The 26,816-nt window shown below is 42.8% G+C and overlaps 1 protein-coding gene across 1 annotated transcript; it reads left to right on the forward strand.

The window, feature by feature from the left end:
- Positions 1-1,939: 1,939 nt before the first annotated feature.
- Positions 1,940-26,033, forward strand: VOPP1 (VOPP1 WW domain binding protein). The gene is made up of 6 exons (XM_075705016.1): positions 1,940-2,082; positions 2,480-2,567; positions 4,479-4,537; positions 20,248-20,325; positions 22,388-22,524; positions 25,852-26,033. The coding sequence occupies exons 1-6, from the start codon at positions 1,940-1,942 to the stop codon at positions 26,031-26,033; spliced, it is 687 nt and encodes a 228-aa protein (XP_075561131.1).
- Positions 26,034-26,816: the final 783 nt, after the last annotated feature.

The raw sequence follows: 26,816 nt of genomic DNA on the forward strand, positions 1-26,816 counted from the left end.
GCTGAATGGGAGGTAACAGCCACTAAGTGGGTCATCCCAGAATACTAGGAGCCACTTCTGTCATATCAGTATGGCAGGTCACTCAGTTAAATTCCCCACTTTTTTCCCTTCTGAATCTACCTATTTGGATCCTTATAACTGTAATGCATAATGGAAATTGTCTGTAGCATCTAGCTTTTTGTCTGGTTAAAAAGAGCGAGCCACACCCTTGGTTACTGATAACTGATAGGGTTTCATTGACTTTTGTGATCAATGGCAGACCTGTGCCTCCTACAGTATCTGGCTTTAAGCAGATGTCACAAACTTGCTCTGAATGTCCCTTCAGTATACAGATAGCAATTGCCTTCCCCTTGCCCTCCACAAACACGTCCGTCCACAGCAGGCTGCTTTTTTCATTGGTACCCGTAACAAAAATGGACAGTACTCGTATTGGAAAGTATTTACTATCTGCAGATGGGGCTGTAACTGTTTTTACTTTTTTATTATTATTTTCAAAACATCCAGTAAAAGCACTGGGCATGAATCCACTGCTCCCTTGATTGCAAAGAGTAATTAATTGATCAGATCTGTTTTCTTGTTACTATCCTGTGGACTGAAGGATAATGATGTGCAATGTGGAGGATATTCCTGCTAGAGATAGTATTTCTGCAAATCCTGCAAAGCATAACTAATGATCTGTAATGATCTGTAGAGTACCATCCGACATCCACTGAGCAGGCTGCCTGCTCTGTCTTCCCCCACGCCATGTGCATACGTATGTACTCGGGTTCTGTATTTTATGGTGTGATCAAAACCAGACTTTGGTTAATGTTTTAGTAACTTCTCTTTCTCGTTGTTCTTACTAGCAGCAGTAACATTTGCAATTTCAATCTGTGGCAGGAAGCACATTTCCTTTCTTAAAGGAAATCTGAATTAATTTAGAGGCCACAGAAAAGGATGGCTTGCAGTTCGTGTTGCTGCAGTCTGTCAAAGAAAACAGGCTACAAGACAGATGCTGATTTATTTAAAAACAAACAAACAAAAACCCAAGTCTTGTGTTTTTTCTCTTTCCAAATACGCAATCTTAAGGAATGTATTCAAGCATCTGGCTAATTCACATACCATTAATTCTCTAAAGATTACATATGCACGCCCAATTAGACCTGCATCATTTATTTAAAAAATGAACATATTTATATTTTATAGCTGTGCCAAATTGCTAAAGGACATAGAAGGAGGAATTTTATAAGCAAAATGTGCAGAGCCCTTCTCCTAGAAAAGTTGAAAGCATCAGCAGGGCCATACCTAAGCTTAGTTTAAAAACCATAAACACACTTTTTTTGCTGTTAGTGAATGGGTAAATGGCTTTTTAAAGATATGAATGAATGAATGCTTGTTAGAAACTCTGAGATACAGCCTGTCTTCATACAGGAGCTAGCGGAGCGGGCACCAACTCTGATGTCTTGAAGTCCTTTTGTATTGCGGTAATATGAGTAATCTTCCCTTTGTGCTGTTTTGCGGACTGCAGTGAGCTGCTGCCAGCTGTGGTTTCTTGAGGGTTTAATAGTCTCGAACAACTACAAGGGCATCATCCTTCAAAGGCTCTGTGAGGATGAGAGCCTGATGCTCATGGTGTACATCCCCTCTCACGCTTGTATGGCCCTCCACCAGCTTAACTGAGAGACCAGTACCACTCAGAAGAATAATTTGGATCTTGGCAAGAGACAGATGGTCTCTCCTCTTCAGGGGATGTGTGTGGGATGGGAAAAACTCATCCGTGCCCTGACTACTCTGTTCATCTCTCTGGTAGCTGGGTGCTAAAGAGGCTCAAATCTTTAGAGACAATGACATTCTTGTCTTATTCTTAGCAGTGAATTCCTGCGAGGTCTGCTAACCAGCAGCAGAGACGGTGGTTAGTAGCTGCCTGCTGTATGTCGGGGTTTACTGGCGTAAAGTTGCCATGGAGATCAGTAGGAGTTTTAACCGAGTGGGGACCGCAGCGGTTCGCCCTGTGCGTGTAAATCTGTTTGACATGTTATGTGTATCGGATTCGGCGGTGCTGCTCACGTTTGAGGTCTGCTTGCTTGTTTGCCTGATTCCCGTGTAGGGGAGTTGAACAACTGTCATGCAGTATTCGTAGGACTGTGATATTTAAAAAAGGCAGAATCGGGATTGGTACCTGCTGTTCCAGGGTCCATATAAAAACAGAGTCTGGGCACCGAAGGATTTTTAGTGCAGGCATCTAAACCCTGTAAAGCTAGAAGGAACTGTTACTTGCAAAACTTCCCCAGGCTGGAGCCTTTCTTTTGACAGTGGTAAGCATATTGGCTGTCTGAAACAGAGTTGTTAAGAGGCAGAAACAGAAATCTTACAACCTGGGAGATGTGGGAAGGAGGAATCTTCCCAACTCATTTTAGAACTTGTGAAGCAGATTAAAATATGGGGAGGAGGGCAAGCAGAGTGAGTGCGGAATATAAATGTTCCCTTTACACTTGTAAAGGGTACACAGGCTCCACGTGCTGAGAAACATTGCTAGGAAAACATCAATTAAAATGCTCAAGACTGACGAAGGCTTTAAGGCTGTTGAGGTAAACAGTGACTCATGCTGGTTGAGAAGCAGGAAGGAAAAACATTTAATGGTGTACACCCCAAGCTGGACTCTGAAATGAGGCTTCCTAAGGGGCTGACCTGCAGGCACTGGGATTTTAGCCAGGGCCTGCTGATCTGTGGCCTTCAAAGGTGAAGAGCCAAAGTATTTTTCACTGACTTGGCAGCAGACCTGCTGGGTTTACAATGCATATATGTTTGCAGGGTGTTATGGAGAGAAACTTGGCATACGTCTAATTTTAGAGTAAGAGGAGACAGCCAGCTGATGAAAATATTCAGAAGGAAGGGTTAAGAAGATGGAAGCTTTGAAGGGGGGGCAACGAAGGAGAATAGAGCAAATGTGGAGATGGATCTTTGAATATCACTTGCTCTAGCAGCAGCTACGGAGCCCTCCTGCGTATGCTGCCTGGACCGTGGCATGGATTTGAGAGGGGAACGAGGCTTCCACTGTGTTTATCTCAAGGAAAAAGCTCCAGTCCTTTCAACAGAAGCTAAAGCTTGTGCATCTTGAAGACTGGTGTGAGCCTGTTGTGTTAGTGGAAAGGCCTGATAGCACTCATCAAAAGCATCTTCTCCTCCTCCCCCCTGCCATCTCCTGTACCGCTCTTAACAATTTAATCCACAGCAGTTTGTCTTCATGGGCTGTAATTGATCTGTCTGTGATTTAGCACATCAGATGCTCATTAAAGAGCTTGCAGCCTTTCTTATTCATGAGGAGCGAGAGTCGGGGATCCAAAACCACTTTGTCTTTGTCTTAACTGGATTCATTTAGTATTCTGGGATTCAGGGAGGCTAATAAACTTATACGAGCTATTATTTAAAGGTGAGCTGCCAAGTGAACATGAAGGATGATCCAAGCACTGCCAGCGTGCCGAGCGCTCTCTGACATCAGGTGTCAGGTGTGAGCAGCAGAGGGAATTGTTGCTAAAACCCCAGCAAGATATTCCTCACGGCTCTGCGGAGGGTGTCCCACAATGCCCTGGCTGTGCGTGATTGGATAATGCAGCTTGCGGTGGAGCTCCTGGAGCTATGTCTGCAATGAAGACGGCATTTTATGCTAGCGATGTCAGCGGGATACACAGAAATATTTTGTGCGTTGTATATAGAGTTTGGGCTTGACATCTGGTTTTCCTTTTTAAGCGCTGCTATTGTTCTGAGCTGCTGTCTGTACTCTGGCAGCACCCGTAACGATGTGCACTTCCCACGTTGCCTGCACACAAACGCTGAGAAAATGCCTGTCGCCATCCTTTAACAAGAATATGCTGGCAATCTGCAAAAGAGAACAATACCCCACGGCTACAGAAAGCAGTTTCCTTTCCCCGGTACTTTAATGAACACTTGAGATATTTCCAAGCTGTAGGAAGAGGAGATGGGATGGATGAGTTCTCCGTTCTACTCCTTTCTGAGCCTGGCTCCGCATGCCAGAGACTTCCAGAAAGATGAATAATTCCCTGTGGTTATTGAATTTACTGCGTAGTCACATGCATAGTGTCATCAAACTGGTTATGCCTTGGAGGGCTCTTAAGTGACTATAACCATGAATGGGGTCTTCAGTTCTCTGTGGTCTTTTAAGACAGCAGTTCTGCCAGGGAGCACATGCAGCTGGATCCTTTGCCTGCACCGAATGTACTGACTTTGTTCCTGAATCGTGGGAAGCTATGGAGCCCCACAGACAAAGCCCTGCGTGAGGGGTCTGAACCCTGGCAGGGCATACTGCCATTCACATGAACTGACTTCCCAGTTGCTGTGTGTATCAGGACTGGGAAATCTTTGGGAGTATAAACCTTTCCTAATTGCTCAAAGTCACAGTATTTATAAATACTCTGTGCTTGTGTTTATAATAGTACATTGTCCTATGTAAATATTAATACCATATTTTTCTTTCTTTGTAGTGTACGGAGGCCAAAAAACATTGCTGGTACTTTGAAGGATTATATCCTACATATTATATGTAAGTAGTCATAACTTTCCTTTTTGCGTTTTCTAGTGCTCAAAAGAGAATTAGATTCTGTAGGCTCTTAGAGTGTTGTTCTTTCACTAATTATACTTCTTCCATAAATTCTCTGAGACTTTTTCTAATTTAAAAATGAAGATGCAATAAACTTTCCTTTCCCTCCTTCCCCATGTCCCATCTCTTTCCCTTTCTCCGTATTAAAAAAAGTGTACAGACTCCTTTCGCCAACCAATCCAGACGACCCTTCCAATTGAAAACAAAATGCAAGATCTTAAACAGCTCTTATTTCAGAACGCTGAAAGGAAACATAAGTAGAGCCATGTGAGGACAGTTCTCCCTTTGTTTGGAACAAGGGCAGGTAATCAGGCAGAATACCAAGAATGCTTTGAAAGTAAGTTTGTCTCTGTGCTAATACTGTTGTTTAATTTGGGGAGTTGGGATGACTTGTTATCTGTGGTGTAACTGTCCTTTTGATGAGCGGCATCTACATTCACATCAGGCTTGGGTGTGAACCAAATGTGAGTGACCTGTAGGTGCATGATTGAGGATCTCTCTGAATTGCAGTTTTCTGTTTTAAATTGCCCACAGCAACAACAAAAAGGAGGAGGAAATGTGTGGGTGGGAGGTATCTTCCCTGTGGATTTGGGGACAGAAAGGAGATAAATGTACTAAACTTTGTTCCTGGGTTGCATGACTTTATAATTGCAAACATCTGTAAACATGAGTTTAAAAAAAAAAAAAGTGGGGTGGAGGAGTAGGTAGCCTCATTAGGTCAGCTGTTCCCTGAGCAAGCTCTTCATTGCTGAAGGATTGGAAATTACTGTAATACGCTACCCAAGAACTTTCATCCCTTTTCTTTTCCACCTCCGCTTCATCTGCCAGAAATGGGAGAGAACTGCTGGAGACAAAAAACAGCCAGGAAGCCAGGCGAGAAACAAAGCTCACTGAAAGAATGAAACACTGTGCGGTTTAATCATCTGTGATACTGAATATTAACTGCTTAGCGAGTTCTAGGCACAAACACTTCCTGTCTTTTTTTCAGGTGACTGAAATGTTGAGAATTACTCATAAAAGGGTGGCCAGAACAGATGGGTGAATTTAAATAAGTTCAGTTTCTTTGCATGCTAGTAACAGCAGGACTTTGGTTCCACCTACATTTTATTTTGTTTTGCTGCAATGTGGGAAAGAAGCTGGGATGTTATGAAATTATGACAATCCCACTGTACCTTGACATTCAGGAGCACGTTATTCATCATCACCTCGGTGTTCTGCTTACGTTTCTGCCCACGTGCTCTCGCAGCCAATGTTTGTCTCCCTTGGTAATGCAAACGGTAGCTACTTGGATATTGGGTGTTAGCTCGGACTCTTCATGCCACAGGTAAACAAATACTGAGTCCTGCAAAAGCAAGGGATACAAAGGGGAGGCTTGCTATCTGCAATAGATCTGATGCATGCAAGGTTGCTTTCTAATTGGTTTCCTTTTGGTAACTAGTTTACTGTTTTCTTTGTGTGCTGAAACAGAGTGTCTTGTAGAAAAGCAGTGTGTTTATTTTCCAACCCATCAAACAGATTAACTGGAATTGCACACAGCTTTGAACATTGGAAGGAAGCAAGTTGTGAGAGGGGCTGTGGTGTTGGTGGGTTGTTGGTTTGGGAGATCTTTTAATGTGGAGGGAAAACTGTTGTATATTGGCTATGTCAGGTCAATCAGAAGACTGTTACTAGTAGTTGTATGTGTTTGTGGTAGTTACTGCAGCACCCTGTTAGCTGAGTCATTGCATAAACCTGTTGCGATTGCCGGTCTCCTGGATAGTGTAAGTAAATGGAAAAGGAAGGGGAAAGTGGTGAGATGTGTGTGCTCAGCGATTGCTGTGATGGTGATGAGTGCCACGTTAATGCTATTGTTTTTATTGCGATTATAAGTTTAAGTGGGGAAGAAGAAACACTAAAGACAGTAAAGATTTAGGGATGGTAAAGCTCAGAGGATAGATAACGTGTGACAAGTGAAGAAATGTGGGAGGGAGGGGAGAGAAGGTATTTGAGTGCATACATGGGAGCCCAGTAGATTTAAAGGGGGCATGCATCAAAACGATAGGAAGGTCATTGATGTCTGTGGTGCCTGAGATTTCCTACTTTTGTTACTTATGCAATTTCAGTTTCTCTTGTCTAGGATCCCCAGCTGCTTCCTACCTGTCTTTTTGCACCTGTATGGTGGAGGAGAGGCGTAACACCAATCCCAATATCTTAGGGTGAAGTGCCATTGCTTTTGACCCTTCACTGAGTTAATTCAACTTGCTAATCCCACAGAAGGTTGTTAATTTTAGCATATTTGAATCAGTGTTGAGTCAGCTCAATACAGTTTTTGGCCATCACTGGTGAAATGGGAGGGAGTATTCTGCATATTGTGGGGGAGGAGGCATGAATAGTATCTTCTCCATTAGCGTATGGTTAGATGTTAAATCTTCTAAAGGGATAATATGTAACTTGATCCTGAGAGTGTCTCCTCTGTACAAATCTAGATCTGGAATGTGCTGTAGTGAAACAGGTTTTATTTTATCTTACAATTTCCAGAGCAACAGTCCATAAGAAGCAGATATATTTAATCAAATGAGTTTGCAATAGTTTGCATTCCTTTCTATCACTGGTTTTCTGAGAGAAGTTTTTTCTACCCTGTTAACATATGTAGTCTGTCCTTTGGTCTTGAGACTATCTTTGGAGATGTATGAAGCCCAGCAATGCAATCCTTTTTAATGATCTCCCTGTGGTTTCAGTCCAGTGCTGACAGTATGTCACATCTCTCTTGGAGACACTTTGTATTATAATGAAAAGGTTGGCTTGTCAGCTCCAAGTCCTGTGTCTATTCACAGATCTAGTATGGCATGCTCAGACCAAGGCATCCCTGGACTGGCATGTCCATATGCTTTATCTCTTCTGGGTAGGCACGTCCTTCTTGAAGGTACCTGCTTCTCTTTCAGTTGCCCAGAGTAATAGAAGTCCAAGGTGGACTGTCACGTGAAATGATTGTTTGCTTTTATTGGAAGTTTAAAGGCAAGATAGCTGAGTTAATCTTTCCTGTAAAGGCTCCACTTCAGCCATCCAAAGACAGAGATAAGACTGTGTCTGCTAAGCAAGAGGAGCATGGGGTAAGAAATCACTGTGCTAAAATTAGTGTACTGGAAATTCAACTAGATTGGGTGGTAAAACTAGTAGTGATATGACTGTTCTTCTTTTGGAACTTAAATTTTTTTAGTTTTTGATTCAATCTGTTTTCCAGTATAATTTAAAAAAGAAAAAGCTGTTAGAGATATTGCTCAAAGCTTTCTTAAATCTTGTTGGTTTTGCTTTCTATATTGACAGCTAGGGCAAAGGTTGGAGGTCTCTGTTACAGAACTAATGATACATCTCTCTGTCCAAGTAGTTAATGGTCTTAGTTCCTTTTAAAAAATATTTTTCCAGTGGACGTAATTGTTCTAGCCTTCATAGATCAGCAGTAAGCTTTAGTTTATTTCAAACATGTTTCTTCCAAATATAATTCCATTTCTTAAGGCTAGACTGAGGAATTGATAATTTTCCAAACTTTTCTACCTCTGCTGTGTGAATTTGTTAACTTAAGATATAGCTTATTTCAGACCAGAAGCCATCATAGAAAGCTTCCCAGGAATTTGAGAGACATACATTGGTCTACTGATGTTAATACAGAGAATTTCCAAGACTGCTCTTAACTTACTTCACTATCCAAATGAACCATTTCTCCGTGTCCTAGTTGCCTGAGTCACAAGATATTGTCAGATAGATACCTTTCTCCTGCTTCAGCAAAACATTTACTTATGTGGCCTGGAAAAATAAGTGAACAAATATAAAGTGGAGAAAGGAATTAGTCATTGGAGTCTAATTTTTACCCTTTGGAAAAGCAGGGAGCCAAGTTATCCTTGACTTTGTTTAAAGAATTAGATCATACATCTCCTTGTGTGGATGCACAGAAAGCAATTCAGAATTAAAGCTGTCTCAACGGACTTGACTGATTCTTTACAAGGATCCTCATCGTACTCTCTCTTAAATAAGCCAGCTCAGTCTTATTCTAGATGTACCTGAAGTGCTGATGGTTGGTGGAAGAGATGGTCAAGATACTTCTCCTAACTTGGCAATAATGTGAATAATGACATAGTGAATGCATTAGATGGCGAAACCACCGCCTCTGTATGCAGATGCCAGCAGCACTTAAGATAATCCAGTTGTTTTTTCCACTTCTGAATTGGGAATGAATAGTAGAGGAAAGACTGCCTTGCATTTTGCTGATGAGGAGTAGTTTGATTAGAATGATTGTGAATGTCCCTCTCACTGCGGGGTGAAGTATGTTCCCCAGTATGACTGGCCAATCCCATAGGTCTCTTCTGTTTATTTTTCCTCCTGTTGTTAGCTACCATCGCATTGGAGCTTTTAATGAAGTGATAGATTCCAGATGCTAGAACCTGCATGTTTCTAATCCTCTCTTTTCCAGGCTCTGTGGCATGTTTATAAAGCAGTACAAGTGGTTTTGAATATGAGTGGTAGGCACGGGTCCACAGCAATAGAAATACCTTGGCTGATGTCACTGGGTCAGTGAAGTAGTCACCCACGGGGAGGGGGTTGGCTGACTTAGAGGGAGAAAAGAGTTTTGATGCTATGCGGTATTGAGTTAGCATTATTTCAGCTCATCCTGTTGGATTATTGTGTATTGAATTTTTTAATAATGTGATATTCTAAGAGAAGTGGTGAGGAAAAGAGAGTAACTCTGATTAGAGAATCAGAGAATAACTTAGGTGGGAAGGGTTCTCAGGAGACCTCCAGTCCAACCTCCTGCTCAGAGAAAGGTCAGCCATGAGGTCAGACGAGGTTGCTCAGGGCTTTAACCAGTTAGGTCTTGAGAAAACTCCAAGGAAGAAGATGGCATGACCTCTCCAGGCAACTCTACCTGCTCTGCTACCTGGCTGCCCTCATGGTGGATAAGTTTTTCCACACACTAAGTCAGAACCTCTTTTTGTTTCAGTTTACATCCATTTTCTGTTGTCCTCCCACTCTGCACCACTGGGAAGATCCTGGCTCCATTTTCTTAGTAACCTTCTCCTGGGTACTGGCAGGCTACTCTTGAGTCCCTCTAAAGCCATTTCTTCCCTAGGCTGAACAAGCCCAAGTCCCTCAACGTCTCCTCATAGGGCAAGTGCCCCAGCCCCTGATTATCCTAGTGGCCCTTTGCTGGCTAGGCTTCTGTTGACACAGTCCAGGATGCTGTTGGCCTTTATTGCTGTTGTGGCACACTGTTCAGCTTGCTGTCTACCATGGCCCCTAGGGCCTTTTCAGCAGAGCTGCTCCATAGCCAGCAAGGTATTCATCCTTCCCACAGGCAAGACTTTGCATTTGGTTTTGTTCAATTTCATGAGGTTCCTGTCAGGCCATTCCTACAACCTGTCTAGATCTTTAAGTGGCAGCCCTGCCCTTGAGCTCATTGATCCCCAGTTTGGTGCCATGTCCAAACTTGGTGAGAGTACTCTATTGCTAATTCCAGCAACACGCTTGTCAACAGGGCAGGTCCAGACCTCTGTGGTACTACCAGTGATTATTTCATACTCTCTAGGAAGAGTGTGACCCATTGACCACTGACCTCGGAGCATCCAACCAAGTTTTTTTTCTTTTTACCCATCTATCTGTCCACTTGTCCAGACCATAATGTCCAAACTTGGGTACAAGAATATTGTGGAAGACAGTGTGGAAAGCCTTGCTGACGTTGACTATCTGCTGCTCTCCAGCTTGTCCACAGATACCACCCACTGCCAGTGTAGTGGGAGAAGCTCTTCTTGCTGCACTTGGTGTCTCTTGCAAGTATCAGTTGTAGGTGAGGTTTGGCCTTCCTAACATCACACCTACACATATATGTGATGATTTCTAAACTGCTCCTTGGTAGCCTGTAACTGCTTCCACCTCCTGAATACTGACTTTTTGCATTGGAGCTCAGCTGTGGGTTCCCTATATAAGTATGTTTTGACTGGTCACTGTTGTGCTACTAGGTGAAAGACCTCCAGAAAGAAACATGGAAACTTTCTCTGGAAGAAAATGTTACCATTGCTGCTGGCAAGTATGTGAAGAACAGAAGAAACATAGGGGCATGCCATCTTGTAACCTCTTCTAATTCTTGTTATCCAAAGCAGGACCTGAATTAGTGTGCAGATGGAAGTGCTGTATTTTTAGGCTAATATGTTTCTGCCATAGAAAGTAGTTTACTGCATACAGCAGACAGCTGCACGTATACACATTTACGTTGATTAAATCTGTTTAACTTTTCATTTGGAATTAGTATAAGAACATTAATGTGAACCTAAAAAAAGCAATGCTTGCTAATATTCTTCATGTTTAAAACATGTTTCTGCCCTACATGGGAACAGGCAATTCTTTTCCCTATTTTGGAGAAGAATGCTGATTTTATTCTGTTTGTGGTTTTTCATGGTTTTTGAAATAAATTTCTTGTGCATTTCCATACACTTCCTTTGCAGATTCAATGTTACTGTATTTATCACACAGTCATATTCATCTGGGTTTTGAATGTAAGCCCCTATGTGCTTGGTGGCCAGTCTATATTAATAATGTTGTGCATTACCAAGAACCTGCAAAATGTTCCAGATGAAAACAATTTTTAAAAAAGTGATTTTTCTCTCACTGTTATTCAGATAGCTTAGAGAGCATCTTCCATAAATGTGTGTACAAGAGGCTGAGAAAACCCCCTGATCTAGACGCAGGGCATGTTGCATGATGGGAGCTACTTTCTGTGCTCCACATCCTGTTATGTTTACTGCTTTTAATTAAGTTGGCTTTCCTGATGATACACTTAGCTTTCCCATTGCAATTACAGCTGCATGAAGTGTCAGCAGGTGTGTGCTTAGGGCAGTAATCTAGTTGTTGATTTATTCTTCCATTTTATTTGAAGCCAGCATGGAGGAGGAAGACGGAAGGCAGCGTAATAGTTTTGCATGCTTCCAGGCACCTGGAATGGCTGGCACCATACAGAAATGGAGACCTGGATTCAGGCTAGGGCCACCAATTTAGCAGTGAGCAGCCACAGGAACGGCCTGTTTGCATATGTAGTTCAATGCAAGAAAGTAAGTGCACAGTTTGTATCATGAAGGAAGACAGCAGTAATTATCAGACCATCTGTGTACAAAGGCAACAAAAACCCACCACCATTGCTCAGTCCTGTGTGGCCTTAAACAATAAGGGTACAAAACATCACAACTAGCTTCAGTAGTTTGTGCCCTTAAGGTGGTATATTCCTTGTGTCCTGGTTTCGGCTGGGATAGAGTTAATTTTCTTCCTAGTAGCAGGCATAGTGCTGTGTTTTGGATTTAGTAGGAGAAGAATGTTGATAACACGCTGATGTTTTTAGTTGTTGCTGAGTACTGCTTATGCTAGTCAAGGACTTTTCAGCTTCCCATGCTCTGCCAGGTGCACAAGAAACTGGGAGGGGGCACAGCCAGAAGAGTTGATCCAAACTGACCAGAGGGCTATTCCATACCATATGACGTCATGCTCAGTATATAAACTGTGGCGGGGGTTGGCCGGGGAGCAGCGATCGCTGCTCGGGAACTGTCTGGGTATTGGTCGGCGGGTGGTGAGCAATTGCATTGTGCATCACTTGCTTTGTATATCATTATTGTTATTATTATTATACTGTTACTATTATCATTACTATTTTACTTTATTTCAATTATTAAACTGTTCTTATCTCAACCCAGGAGTGTTTCTTACTCTTACTCCTCTGATTCTCTCCCCCATCCCATCGGAGTAGGGGGAGTGAGAGAGCGGCTGCGTGGTGCTTAAGTTGCTGACTGGGGCTAAACCATGACACCTTGTTTCAAATAAGAGGCTGTAGATTCCCTTGGTGTTGATGGATCTGTTGAGGTTGTAGTCCCTACTGCTGTAATCACCCAGCCATTAGATGCCTTGCCAAGCACTTGAAATTGCTTCGATGGATGGGTTGTCCGATGCACAACCTGGGGAGAATTACGTTACCAAATTAACAACCAACTCAACTTGCTAGGAGTGAGTCGAGGAGTGGAGAGGGATTTAATCTTAGCCTTCACAGGCAATCAAGCAGGTGACTGACCTAATTTGAGATTTGAAGCTCTGAATGATTTTGGATTTGGAGGCTGACCAGGCATAGGCAGCCTATTGTGAGAAAGGAGAGGAAGGAGGAAAGGGGAGCAGTCTCTGTCTGCTCTGGCTGATGCAGAGGAGGGGAACCCAGTCCCAGCCCCCTCTCATTTCCAGAGGATGCAATAACCACAGTTGTGGTTTATCATGAGTTTTTCCTGATGGGGCTGTTTGACTTGAAATATTCATCACAGCATTAACTCTTCTATGTCCTGGGCAAGAACCCTAATGTGAGACTGAGAAGCAATTTCTTCTGACTTCCTGTCAGTGGGACAGGAAGGCTTGTACCTGGTTTGACCTCCAGTGGACAGCATCAAGGAGCACTTGACCCCAACGTCATCTTGAAGCTTCTAATTCTTTCTGGGTAGGGAGACTGTGTGAAAGACTTGGTGGCACCTAACTGTTGCCCATTAGTACCTATGTCTTTCTGTGTGTGATCCTGCACTGGCTTGATGAAGAAAAAAAGACTTGCTATGTATTAGTATGTTTAAATTCAGGCAGATAGCAAATTCATGGACACCCATCGCCCCCTGCCAGCAGATTGCTTATAATCTCCCAAAGCAGCGATTAGATGCAGTAGGACTGCTCGCCCACTGGGAGCAGCTTGAGATATGAAGAGCTAATCGTGTGCTTAAGGGGCCTGATGATTAACTAGAAGTCCTCATTCCTGTTGGTATGAGAAATTTACAATTCCACCTCCGGAAAATTAAAACTCGTCATACAGAGTATCTATGGCTTACTTCTGCCACAGCTATGCTGTTTCTCTGCTTTGTTCTGTGAAAGAAAGGCCTGCAGCCTATGTTGAAACATGGCTATTTAAGGTACCATATACTGCCCCTGGACAAAGACCAAACCACAGCAATTCTTGCTAGGTTCTGCTACAGGAGGAGCAGAGAAAATTTCTAGATTGATATGTGCTGGCCAGAAAGCCATGTGGTGAGACTTGCTGCCTTTACAGACAACAAGGAGATTCCTTCTGAAGGGTGGCTTTCCTCTTGGGGTCTGAGAAGAGACGACTGGGGTTATGGCACGCCATTGGGTATGATAGAAGCAGCTGAGCAAATACTTCTCATCCCATCAGAAATGGGGATTTACTATGTTCTGCTGAGTTCTTGCACAGAGATGGTGTTTATAGGCTCTTCACCTAAAGAATAATTGAGAAATAATCCCTTTTTCAGCTGTTGCCTGCTCTAGTTTTTCATGTCTGTGTGAAGGACAGGAGCCAAGTATCTTCTCTTATTGTAGGAGATTTTAGTTGCGTCAAAGCAGGCAGGAGTCTAACCTGAGCAAATAGGAATCTAACCTGAGCAAATAGTGTTTCTGTCTCTGTTGTTTCTACTCTGTAGAAAAAATGACCTGACAGCCCCTTCCCTCCTTTTTGCCTTACATTTTCTTATGTAGTTAAGGGCTGAGTGATTTATCCAGTACCTGGGTAACTATATCTCTAGTGCTCTCCTGGGTACCAGCAGCAGTGTTTTACTCTTAAGTACAGATGTCCCATTGAGGTCATGTGGCTGCATTCATCTGTGAAGCAGTTATATTTGTTATATATATATTCACCAATATCAGACTACATTTTACAAGGCACTGTTCTTGCAGGCGCTGAGGGATCACCTTTGCTATGTATAAGAAAAGAGGAGAAATGCTTTTGGGTGCTGAGAACCTGTGACTGCAGGTAACTGTGGTGGAGTTGTGTCCCTGCTGAAAATTATGCCATATACGCAGACATGCCTAGGAGACACAACCAGTTTTAAGACTGAGGCTGGAGGGCAGTTGCTGCCTATCACTCTGCTCCACCAGCCAAACACCTTGCCTGTGTTACTGATGCTCAAACATTTAAGTGAATGCCAGTGGAGAGATGTGGCCTTTGTGTTCCAGTGTGTTTCTGGAGAGAGAGTAAACCACTTTGGGACTCAGAAATAGTAACTTAGGTGGGACTCCTGAGTGCAGAGTTGGACTCTGTGTTTTGATTTCCATATTCAGTGGGTTGCTGTAGCAAAATGGATTCCTTGGAATAACCTCCCCACCATGCCTGTAGCGTTAAGCTCCTCCACTTGTCTGGTGGTCTTCCCCATGTATGCAGTCAATAACCTGGGTCTTTCCTTACGTAGCAGTACAGGCAATGGCTTTGCTTTGAAAACTGCCTTTTTATTGAAAGATGAAATGCACATACAGAATGGTCTGAAATTAATTAATCAATGATGAAATAAACTTGCTAGAAAAATAACTCCCTCTCAGTTACTTGGTACACCTTGAATTGATCCTTTTCCTCATTCCTCATCCTTTAGGTCTAATTCTGAGTCTTATGGCAGTGTAGTCTTGTTGAAGTCAGTGGCATTATTCCTCATTCATAGCACAGCCAAGACTGAGCTTCATCAGAATTGTTTCTGCTAGTCACTTTGTGGTGGTTGCCTGCTTTGTTTTTCTTTTTGTCTCATGGCTCGTTTAATTTTTCTCTGTTCAGCATCACTGTATCCTGGCAGCTGACTTCTAAGCAGATTAATTTTTTTTTTTTTTAAACTTTTTTGTCCTAGAACAAGTAAATACATATGCACACTTCAGCTGTCTGCCTTCATCTGTTCAATGGTAGCAGACCTGAGCCTTCTGGCTTTGAGGGCTCAGCATTGAGTCTGCCTGGACATGACCCAGTCTTCAGCAGTCCATCCCTTCCAGTTCTTGTGAGCACTTGTGGTTCTCCTTCTGGTCTTTTGCCTGTGCCAGTATTAGGACCACGGCTGGGACTTCCTTAGCTTCATTTGATGCTACCAGCCATCCCCCCAAAATCTTTCTCTTCTGTTTTTAGTTTTGGTCTGTTGCTACATCCTCCTTTACTGAACTTCCTGGCTCCCTTTTGTTCCTCCCCATTTAAAAAACTGCCAGTGCTTCTTGTATTTCAGTGAATCCCAGTTTGCTTCATAGACCTTACATACATGCAGCAAACATTTAACCTCTCACTGATATGCAGCCTTTTTTGGAATTAAAGTCATGCTTGTCTACAGGACACTGGTTAGAAATCATGCAGTTTGCTGTACCTGGTTGTTGTGGGGGTTTTGTTGTTTTTCTTCACCCTCCCATCCTCTGTCCCTGTGTCTGCAGTAGGGTTTCTGCCACTACATGTGGATTAACAGTTTATGTTTTGTTTTACTCTTCCGAAAGACATTGCTAATCAAACATCTTAAATGTTAAATCAGGTTTTGGCACATATGATGCAAACAGTCCAGAGAGGAAACCTAAGAACACTAGAGCCTGCATTTCAAAGGGATGGTGTTGATGGGGAATACCTACCTTGGGTAAGGACAGGGAATATTGACAGACCACTGTGGCTCTACAGTCTGCTGAAGACTGTACTCCTTGCTTTACCTCTTTAATTTCTCCAGTTTTCAGCAAGTGCCAATCAGGGAATTATTTTTAGATGCAGTTCTTCCCTGCAGCAGCTCTGCTAAAAAGGGACTTGTTCAGCTGTGTAGATGCAGGTATAAATGGAAAAGAGTTTCTGGACTGTTTCATTGAAGTTATTATCCACAGAACACATGCAAGTATGGGGTTTGTTTGTGGGGTTTGGGTCATACCATATACCCTTACCTGAAACTTTGTGCTTTGTTTGTCCATTGACCAAAGAAGTTCAGCGTCATGATTTAAGTGCTGAACCCATACAAAAAGCTTGTCTCTTTGATCTGACACGCAGTGTAACTTTGATCTCTGACACAGCAGTTCCCTGGTGTGCTAGCAGTACAAGTAGTTGGACATGCGGATGCATTCCTTTCACTCTACTGAATTATGAATGAAAAGATGTACCTTCTAAATCATAAATCACATTGCAGACAGCTTTCAAAAGAGGGACTGTATGCTTGGTGGAGTTGTAGATTAGCAAAGTAACTAATGGATTGTGTCTTATCCTACATAATGGGTTAAATTTTGATCTATGAAACAAGTGTCCTAGGGAAATGCAGTTCTCGGGATCATTGTTGATGTGTGAAAGAGGGAAATTGGCTTTAGGAATGTTTTCTGTAGGAGATGGGCTCAGTTCAGTTCAGATCAATAGTAAGGTTCGTTCTTCTTCAGCTGGCATTGGGCACAACCAGTCCACTGCTAAGCAGAGCCAAAGCAGAAGTGTAATTTAAAGGATATGCATATGAATTCAATAAATATATGTATGCTTAATTGTTTTTTCTGAACCAGGGTCTTAATTCTGCTGGGATTTGCTGTGAGGCAATAAGAGAGAGTACATCAAAGACTGATTATACTTAAGCTTGTATGTTACTCCATTAATAACCTGATTTTATTGTCACCTTTTGCCTGCTAATAAATACAGCTTTTGTAAGTAGGTTAATATTCTTGTAATTGGGATCAATGTAGGCAGAAGTTGTGTTGTATTTTTGTAGTGCATTGAATCAAGAACGAGAGATCTGCAGAGCTTCTGTGGTACCCTGATGGCAGTATCAGCAAATGGGCCACTTGTTCTTCCAGGTTTTTTTGGCGCTGCTGGGGAATACAAACAGCAGGTTGTTATCATGATATCATCCTTGGTTCCAGGCTCCTACATATGGGTGCCTGTGTCCATACTTGTATGCATACAAAATCAAGCCCCTGTTGGGTTTTATGGGCAAAAAGTGAGAGAGTTCCTAGTGTCAGATCTCAAAGGGATTTCCCTCCAAGTCATGATACTGATTTAGCTTCGCAGATTCACTCAGCAAATGTAGTGCTTAGCCTTGGATGAGTTGCCTTGGAAAGCTTACTGGCTGTTTTAAAATTGAGCTTCTCTAAACACAGCCATAGTGAGAGACTCCTCCAGCATCATTGTTTTCAGCCATTTGAAAGTGCAGTCATCCGTGTAGGAGACTTCTCTTTGATGGCCTGTTTGTTTGCCATTCAGTGGTCTCAGGAGCTTCATAAACATTCAGCAGTTGAGCCTTAACTGTCTTCCAGCTGGTCGTCTTTTGCAGGGAGAAAAGCTAAGCCACTGAGGCTTAAACAATGGTGCTGACTTGTAGCCTAGACAATTTGGAGATTAAAAATAAGAAGTAAATTCAGGTACTACACTCACCATACAGATGCTGTTTTAATTTTGGTGTTTTGAACAACCATAACTATACATTTTAAAATAGCCTTTTCCCATCTCTTCTGGCTCTGGAGAAAACAGATGCAAAATAAGCGAGGTGAGGGTGGCCATGAGGGAGGCATATGTGCAGCCTCCTTGGGCTCTCTGTTTTAGTTTAGCTTTGGGTACAAGTTCAGCTCTTGGGGCTTGATGTGGGAAATGGCTTTGGGGCCAGAGGCCTGCCTGGTGCATCCACTCCCTGTCCTGCTTGTGGTCAGGTGTAGGTCTCTGGGCTGAGAGAGACAGCATGTGGAGGCAGAGGTAAAGACTGCTCACATCCCTACAATCCTTCTATAATTTGGCCTTACTTGCCTTAGGAAAGGCTACAAGAGGGCAGTCCTCCAGTGATGCTGGGAACCCATTCCCTTTCTTTCATGGATGTGAGTGCGGCTCTTTCTCTTAAAACGTGGAGCAACAGGAATGGGTGGGAAACTTTTCTATTTGCTAGCACAGGTTGCCCACAAAGGAAGAGACCAATGTTCAGTTGCCACCTCCAGCTCTTTCCTTCTAGATTTACGGGCTCTGTTTCAGGGCCCTGGCTCTCCTTTTCTGGTCCAACAAGCCTTAAAAAGTCCTTGCTGTGCAGCATCAGCAAATGGAGCAAGTGCTCATCAATGTGGATGAGGTGCTGCAACCACGAATGTGTTAAAGAGCAAAAGGGGTACCATGACCACTGTTTTAACAGAAGGCAGCGGCTGCCACCCCATTTCAAGGGGCCTGATGCTGTCCATGCATTTAACATATGTCTTGAAAGCTCCTGTTGGTTTCATCCACTTAGGGAGCATGGAAGGATGCTTAATTTCTTGGTCCCAATGGGACTGAAGTTAATGATGACTTGCTAAGTCTTGTTAATAGTTTTGTGAGATCTGGTAGCTTTGAGTATGAGCAGTTGTTAGGGTCCTCACAAACTTTAAGGAAGAAAGGTTGGAGATTGGGACGCTTTCAGGTTCAGGAAGGGCAAAGTGGGTGTTTTGTCTTTTGGCATGAGCAACTTACTCTGACTCTCAGACTGGGTGCCTGAGTATATTAATGGACCTTGTCGTGCTGATCTTTCAGCTTGCTTAAGTAAATCCTGCCTACTTGTCATCAGAAGAGCATGTAACTGTTTTCACTTGCAAAACAACCGATTATGTATCTATAGAGCGTCCTTCTCTGGCCCAAATTAGAGGCTGAAGCCTGTGTGACTTTACGTATTTTGTGAGTGAAGGCTTGTTAATTGAGCGTGTAAATGTGTAATTGTCTGTACAATTATCCAATTCATTTTTTTTTAGCTTTGCATACAAATATGGGAGCACAGTCATGCAGTTGGGCAAATTTCCCCAAACCAGATGCTTAATTAAATCTGTGTATTGAGCATACAGATGTGAACACCCTTAAAAAGATCGATCCAGTTGTGGTACTCTTTTCTTTTGGTATGTGGATATGCTAATCTGAATGTTTTCATCTGAGTCTGTCACATACCATAGTTTCTGTGTTGCCTCTGTCCTTTTGTCTACTAAATATGTTTCATTGGTGTGGGAAATGGCAGTTACCATAGAAATTGTTCAGACGTGGCTGTTAATGTATGTGCTAGCTTTTAGGGAAGTGGTACCTTGTGCTTACATCGGTTGGTGCTATAATACCTTTAAAATGGTTCTGTTCCATATGAAATATTGATTTTAAATGTGGGGGTTTTGTTAGAGGAAAGCCTATTTTCCAATAATGGGAATTGTTGGCAGTTAACAGTCCAGTGCAACTTCAGAGAAGCAAAAAAAAAAGCCATTAAATTTGCAAATAATGGTACCCTTGAAGTTTTCTCTGCACTAGGTGGTTTCTCTATTTGGAAGCTGCCAATTTCAAAGAGTGAGTGATCTGGCAGTTTTGACCTTGCAATTCTTGTTTGGTGCAGTGAATAAAACCCCAAATGACTCATGTTTGGGGTCTGCAGTGTTCATTTACTGTGAAAGAAAACACAGTAATACTGCTTTTCTTTATAACGTGTCCTTTTACATAGACTTAAACACTACGTTCAGTCTTTTTGAGGTGGCTTTAAAAGAAGTATATAGGAAGCTAGTTTCAATAACATGCAAAAAGTTCCTGAATAGTGCTGGAGCTGTGCCATGGATGTGTACGTGTGATTGACAACTTTATCCAGCCAATGGTGGTCTCTTCTTATTCATACACCCACAGAATGCTTTGGGTTGGAAAGGTCCTTTAAAAATCATTTAGTCCAACCCCCCCTGCAACGGGTAAGGACATCTTTCACTAGATCAGGTTGCTCAAAGCCCCACCCAGCCTGACCTTGAACACTACCAGGAGGCTTTGTCTCCCAGGCTTATGGTGATGTCATAAATAATGTGTCGGGCAGGGGGGTGAATGACATCAGAGTTGGGAATGCCGTTTTAATCTGAGTGACAACCATTCCCTTAATGCCCTTTTTATTTCTCTGTAGATGTCGCTCCTATGAGGATTGCTGTGGCTCAAGATGCTGTGTAAGAGCTCTCTCTATCCAGCGACTATGGTATTTTTGGTACGTCATGGCATTCGGGAATTTTATGTTTGTCCTGTTCTTGTCTTGTTTGTAGGACTTAAATCAGGGTATTGCCAGCCCTAGTATTTTAAAGTAAACTAGGTACAAGTATGCAGTAATGCATATGTGTACATATAAATATGAGGACTTTGGTTTTTTTGCTTATAAAATTTTCCTGATGTAGTGAGAAAACACTGGAAAAGGAGGTTACTTGTGTCAGGTTGACCTTTCCTGCTTCTGCATCCTGCTGGTCTGTATGGGCAGCGGTCCCACTTTTATCCAAAATTGCTGAATTCCTTACGCCTGTCCCAGCTACTACCAAGCAGCAGCATTCTTCCGTTTTTGTTGGGCACTCAGTTTTAAAAGAGGATTGTATAAGGAGGATTGTGCATTTAGGCAGTGTCTAAGACATTCTTGCCAGCCGAATTGAGGCTTCAATTAAAAAGGAAGAGAAGTACATTTATGACTATGAGGATTTCACTGGAGATGACAGCAAGGGAAAAGAAGGCAGAAAGATTTGAGCTTGTGAAACCAGCAGCTCAGTAATCTGGATAAGGCTTAAACTAATCACTGTTATATGCATAATGAAAAAATAAGGTAAATTCGTTTTGGAGAGGAATTTAAGAAAGCACCTGAATAAAACCTTCTCATTACAGTAGAAAGCAGAAGCTCTCCTAGAAAATCTGATTTCAGGCATTTTAATGTAGAATTTGAAGACTGCTTAAAAAAAAAGCCTTCAAAATTGAAACAAATAAACACTGAAAAACAGAAGCCTGATATATACTATAATACTGAGATTTCCTGAAGCTGACTGTGGGATTTCAGTGTGCAATCCTTACTGATATAACTGAAGAGCTCTGCATCTCAATCCCTGGGGTGACGTCGTAAATCTCTGTTTTTCTGTTCAGAACAAATCCTTTGCAGGAACGCTGCCAAAAGGGAATGTATTAATATTGGCTCAGGGAAACAGGACCTGCTTCTGCTCTCGTTTCCACTGTAGAAACAAGAACAGAATTTGACCCTTTGCATGAAATACCTCTCGCTGCCATGCATTGTCACACTCTTCCTCTGAGGCACCTGGGAATGCTCCAGAGGAGGTAAGCATGGTGTGTAGGCTTGCCTCTGGCCAACATCAGTGGCCTCTGGCCAGCTTCCATCCCTTCCAAAAGAGTGCAGTCGTCATTGTCTTCCAGTAAAGGGCCCTGAAATGAGGTGGCAATTACAGGCAGAAGAACCATTTGAGTTTACTGGAGCTTGCGTCAGTTGCTAGCATGTCTGCTCAAGGAAACACAGTGAAAGCTGCAGTCTGAAGAACAAAATCTTCTGAAGTGCCCTTGCTGCATGAGCCTGTTTCCACAGCACCAGGGCAAGGGAATGATGAGGACAGCTTAGTGAGGTCAGAAAGTAGCTGAGAGGAGAACTGAAGCAAAATTATGTCCTTTTCCTTGAGAATGTATATCCCATCTAGGAAGCACAAAGTAAAGCTTGTCATCTTCAGTGCTGAATGCTTCAGTCTTCTGGCTTGAGCTTAAATGCCAGCTACCATATTTCCCATGGGACACAAAATTACAGTGTTGAGTAATTTAAGAACATCTAAGAATCTTCTTTTAAGGGCAACTACAGAATAGTATTCGTCTTTGTCCCCCACAAACCTCCTGGCCACCCTCGATGCTGTAAGCGCAAGGCTTGTGTCCAAGATATGCAGTTTGAAACTACTAGCCTGGAATTTCAGTTCAGCATCCCAGTGGGAAAGGTCAGGTATGAACCTGAACTTTCCAAAAGTTCAAGGGCATTTTAGATTCAGATTTGTATTTTACATGCCAGAAAACATCGGACAATAGTACTAATCGCTGAAGGTGTCCATAATACACCTATAAGTGCCCCATGAGTGCTATCTCAAATGACATAGGTTGTCTCTTGACAGCAGGTCTATTTAAGAAACACTGATAAGAGTCATGGGCTGATGATTGCTAGATGACACTCTTGTTTCTCTCAATGAAGTCTGGGTTTGAGAGCTGCCTGAATGCGGATGGGTTTTGACTTCCCTCTTCTCTTTGCCTAGGTTCCTTTTGATGATGGGAGTTTTGTTCTGTTGCGGCGCTGGTTTCTTTATCCGAAGGCGGATGTACCCTCCTCCACTAGTAGAAGAACCTACTTTTAATGTGTCTTACACCAGACAACCAGTCAACACTGCATCAGGTCAGAGATTGCTCATTAAACAAGTTTCACTAATTTCTTCCCCTCTGGCTGTTAAATAGTCCCAGTTGGGAGAATCCTGCTAAATAAGACTCCCCTGTAAGCAGAAAGTGTTTGTGCCTTATGGGAGCATAATCCAGCTGTCTCTAGTTGGAAGACCTTCTGCAGTGCTGAGATTATATCTGAGTGCACACTCAGGTGCTTGCCTTCTCCCTGCCTCAGCAAGGCCAAACTGAGACGTTTTTAACCACTCTCCAGATTGCATAAGCCAGTGCTAATTTGTGCCAGCGAAGGCACACACATAAACACACATACATGCAGGCATGCTTGGTACGCTGACACTTTTCCTCCTGGGCTGTCATTTTATTCCACGTTGTATTAGAGAGAGCTGGAGCCAGAGGATCATTACCTTTTCTGACATCTTTTTCTGGAATTGGCAATTTGTTTTTGTTTCATACTGGCTTGGAAGTGGAAATACAACTGAATATTTTGTAATGAGAAGGGGGATCTCTCTGAAAATTTGGTGCCTCTGTCAAAAATTGTCTTCTGAACAATTACATCTCTGTGCAATTACTGTGGCTGCATCAAGACAGCCTCCTTAGAAAAGTGTCCTAAACCCCTGTCTAGCTATCTGTGACTACAAGCGTTGTGCAGAGATGCAGCATTCAGGCTCTCTCCCCTGTCATGCCTGCTACTGCACACCTGCGTGCCTTGTGCAGACTTTGGAAGTGCTCTTTCTTGCATCCTTAAGCATGTACAGATAGACATGCATTTTCCCCCTCTCTCTCTCAGGTCTACATGGATAAAAAGAAGTTACAGACACAAACTAACATTTTATTCACTCTTTTTTTTGAAGCCTAAGGGGTATTTTAGGGCTTCCATTCTGCATCTTTTTTTCTGCTTGACTGAACAGCATTTCCACAGAGAGTATTTATTTTTCAGCAGTGGGGACGGAGCCAAACTAACTAAACTATATTTTCAAGCCTCAGAAATAACCTCAAGATTATGTGAACAGGGAGCATTTTTGGCTGCGTTGGCGAATACTTGATTTAATTTTAGAGCATGGTTTTAGTTTTTCATGGAATGCAAATTGTAGGCAAATATAAAATAAGCACAAGCCCTTTGGTGACCTGCTTATGCCACCTGCTTCCAGACTGTGATTACTGTTTCTTAAAGCTTTGAGCTCTGAGCGAACCCCACCAAAATTTTTTTTCTAACTTTATTGCTATTCTAGGAATATTCAACAGCAAAAGCATTACTAGTCAATCAAGTTCACATTTTCCTCTAGCTCCTCTTCCAGATTTGGTAGCAGTAGCCGGTTCACAGTTGAGGTGGAGCCCCTGAAACATGGCTCCTTGCCCATCTCCCTCCTTCCCTACAGGGATAACAGCAGCATCTTCTGCCATCCCAGCAGCAGCCTGGAGGTGGGAGAGCTTTTTCTGTGGGCCTGACTGGGAAAATGGATTGAACACCTCACCTACAAACAGCAGTTTGCAGACTTGGTGGTGTCTTTCACTTTAGGTCTGGCCTACATAGCCCCAGACTGGCAGTTCAGGTGCTAGGAAAGGTCAGGTCCCTTTGTAGACATTTAACAAATACTTACTGAGCTGATCCCACAAGGAAGTTGGTAGTCAGATGTTGTTTTCTGCTGGGTCTAATGAACTGAAAAAATATCGCTGAAGATTGATGTCCATGCTTGCACCCCCTGAAATTCAACAATAATACACAGAAGTTTCAATGAAAACAGTTATTTTCCTAAGGAGCAAGCTGCAGTGAGCTACCTCAGCCTCTCTCATTTCCCCATGCAGATGGAAAGTGCAGAAATGCAGAGCTGGACAGGGCTTAACTTTAAAACAAAAATGCTTAAGAAAAAGGCTACAGAAGAGGGTATCAGCCCAAACTTTGGAGAGGTAGGACTCGGCTCCTGTTCCCAGCCTGGCTCTCCTGCAGCCATGTGCTGATGCTATACATGGAAGCAGAACAAGAGCTTCTCATCACTGCGGCAAAAGAAGAGAGGCTGCGGAGCAGCCCTCTTTGCTTAGACAGACAAGAGGAAAAATTATTGTGGTGGCATGTTAAAAATTATTGTGTTAAGAAGGAAATAGCTGTGTTCCCGACCTGTTTTCCATCCTCTGTGCTCTCGAGTGTCCAAACAAAGCTCCCTAGGCAGACACCCCAGGCTCTGGGACAGTTTTCATCCCTGTGCCTTATGGCTCAGCCCGTCTGATTTAATATTGTAAGGACGTGTTTTGGGGTTCAGGTATGTAGCTCCTTCCTGAATGCTTGAAGTACTAAAGGGTGCTTAAAGCTTCAAGAAGCCTGTATTCCTATTGTGGCAATACCGAGTCCTAGTGTCACTAAGTCATGGAAAGGAATGATTGAGTGGAAAATCCCTTAGAGGCTCTGCCATTATAGGAAAAACAGACTAGTACCAAAAGAAAAAAAACATTTTTTTTTCAGTCCAGCTTTATTTCAATAGATAGAGAGAAAGAGAAGAAAACTAGTTTACATCTTGAGATAGAGACAAACTATGACTTTAATTGCTGGAATTGCATTAAGTCATCTTCCACCACCTGCTGTGATATCTGAGGAGGGATACACGCCACCTTTGTTATTCCTCATGGCAGCAGTCTCTGTTACTCCTCATGTGTCACGGCTAAGGAATTTTGCGTTTGATCATATGTTTCCTTTCCTTGTCCCTGCAGGCTCCAATATCCTTTCCTAAATTTAATCTGTGCAAAGCAATCTTGTCCCATTGTGTTAGCCAGACATAATTGGCTTCAGCTTGGGTTTTTGTTTCATACATGTTTACTCCTTAGCCATATTGTGCCTTGAAGGGAAATTATCTATTTGAGATGCACCCTGGCATACAAGCAGGTCCAGTACATTACAAAATAGCCTGTGAAGTCCTCTTGTAAGATTTGACATCTGAGTCAGGGCTGAAGTAGAAATCCCTTTGTCAATGCAGGATCCCACGCTTCTCCTCTCCAGGCACCGCAGCTTTTCTGTCAGGGGAACTGAGCAGGGCTCACTGTTTTCCCTTTCAAATGGTAGCCACTTGGGGCTGTGGTGCCCTTTGTTTCACTAAATGATTTCCATTGCATGCAAAATTGAAACATTTTGGTGAAATCTCAAGAAGTGAATGTAGTCCTGCATGTCTGGGTTTTCGTTTTCTCTGGAATGGGAGAAAGGTGGCTCCTTGTCCTTGCTCTGATGAACACTTTGAGAAAACTTGTCCAAGTGTGCAGAGCAGAAGCCCTGGAAGAGCGTGACTGCTGCCTGATGCTTCTGCTGTTGTTGATACCTTTTCTCTCCTTTTCTTTCTTTCAGGGTCACAACAACCTGGGGTGCCGTATTACACAGATCCAGGTGGACCTGTGATGAATCCCATGGCTATGGCTTTCCATGTCCAGCCCAATTCCCCACAAGGAAACCCAGTTTACCCACCCCCACCTTCCTACTGCAACACACCACCTCCCCCTTACGAGCAGGTGGTGAAATCCTCCACGTGAGGACTCTGGCTCTCTGACCTGACTGTGTGAGAAGAAGGTGCCATTGCAAAATGACCAAGATGGAGGGCATCCACCCTTTTGAACACTTGCTAGTTCTCCAGGTCCTCTCTCCCTCCCTTCCCTGCACCTTTCCTCATTAAAGTTACTTGCAAAGGGGTGATTTTTAAATTTTTTTCTTTTTTTGTTTAGTAGAAGTGGATTTTTTTCTTTGTCTTCAGAATGAGAGAAGTCATCTTTGTAATGCTTTTAATGGAAACCTATATTTAAAACCTCTATGTCTTTCTCTTTATTTATTGTTCGTTCCAATCATGGGTTTAATTGCGTTGTGGCAGGCTACTGATAGCAGTTCTTTATGCAACCCCAGAGTGATGTGCACTCTCATAAAACCCCACAGCAGAAATGCCCTCATCTAAGGGAAATGACAGAGAAAGAGGGTAGAAGTAGAAGAGGCAGGGCAATGCTTTTAGCAGAAATGGTGACCACCATCTTTTCCATTTACGTTTTTCTTGTAAAACTTGGTTCTGATGCACAACAAAGAGATGCTGTGATAGAAGCCTGTGAGTGACTGGAGCCACCAGCATTGGTCAAGTCATACCAGAGGCTTTGCCAAGTGCCCTAGAAAAGAGGGATTCACTACTTTAAATGATGCATCTAAAAGCAAAGGACTGGGACTTGAGCGTTTCTTGGCCAGCACTTGGACTCTGCCATTGTGATTGGCATCCTAACTCCCCTTATTTTGCCAATGGTGTGATTGTATGAAACAGCCGATGACCTTAATATCAG

This window comes from Pelecanus crispus, chromosome 2 (assembly GCF_030463565.1).
Source record: "Pelecanus crispus isolate bPelCri1 chromosome 2, bPelCri1.pri, whole genome shotgun sequence".
Classification (NCBI taxonomy): Eukaryota; Metazoa; Chordata; class Aves; order Pelecaniformes; family Pelecanidae; genus Pelecanus; species Pelecanus crispus.